Source organism: Cystoisospora suis (genome assembly GCF_002600585.1).
Source record: "Cystoisospora suis strain Wien I chromosome Unknown contig_3880, whole genome shotgun sequence".
NCBI lineage: Eukaryota > Apicomplexa > Conoidasida > Eucoccidiorida > Sarcocystidae > Cystoisospora > Cystoisospora suis.
The window spans coordinates 1-961 of NW_027156675.1; the positions used below are offsets into that span (position 1 = coordinate 1).

The 961-nt window shown below is 56.9% G+C and overlaps 1 protein-coding gene across 1 annotated transcript; it reads right to left on the bottom strand.

Annotated features, from left to right (window-relative positions):
* Nucleotides 1–196: 196 nt before the first annotated feature.
* On the bottom strand, nt 197–801 carry CSUI_007370 (uncharacterized protein; the record flags this gene model as incomplete). The annotated part of the gene is made up of 1 exon (XM_068067516.1): nt 197–801. A coding segment is annotated over exon 1 (495 nt), but the record flags the coding sequence as incomplete, so codon positions are not given.
* Nucleotides 802–961: the final 160 nt, after the last annotated feature.

Below are 961 nucleotides of genomic sequence, written 5' to 3' on the forward strand. Positions count from 1 at the left end.
AGCAAGAAGGCTAGCCGAAGTTCGCAGAAGCACCACTGGACTGTCCGCGCAGCCACGCCGGGCAGAGGTATCACGAGTCGAGCGCATCTACCGGAGTCCGGGAAAGGGCCTACAAGCTAGCTGAGATGGAGACACCGGCGTTGACGAGAGTAAGGTACTCCTCCCTTCGTGTTTCGTAGCAGTTACCCGCTTACCTAGTCCTTCAGCCACGAGAGCCTCTTCTGGCTTGGGCTGGGGCTCCTTGTGGCGTGGTTTCCTTCCAATATCCGGAAAGAGCTCCTGTCTGTCCGGCAGTGTTTGTCGAGAAATCGCGTTCAGGGATAGCCAGAGTAGACCTTTTAGCGTCCGTTCTGTTACGCCCAGAAAATCCCAGCACCGCCGAAGCTCGGACGCTAACGCCACAGTCGCACCGTGACGCAGAGCCCTGGTTGGATCCACACGCCTGCTCACAGCGTGATCGGGAAACACCCTCGAGATTTTCATCAAAGTGATTTGGGCCTGCAACGCTGAGACGAGCAAGGCGTTCACTCGAACAGACGTCGGTGTCGACTCTGTTTTAAGCGCGTCCATGCTCGCACGCAATGATTCCAGCCTGTCACGCTCTTCGGCCTCCAAGATTCTGAGCCACGACATCCGCTCCCCAGCTGCAACGTGCACACCCGTCACAAAAATAATACACCCCAGCACACCCATGGCCACACGAATCCACCCACTCCACGAGCTGGTGAACGTACAAAACCCCACCTCGGGAACCGCGAGGAATCTACACAGTATTGAAGTGTTCGCGCCCCCCTGTACAACTCCCCAGACCCAGTCGCCTCGCTGGGAAAAAGATCCAACAGGACGCGTGCGCCTGTGTCTTCGCACCTCCGAATCCATGACGACACACCGCTTCTTTCGTCCGACAGAAACTCTTCGGAACGTCTACCAGTCAATGCTCCATCCATCGCAAGAAGCACTA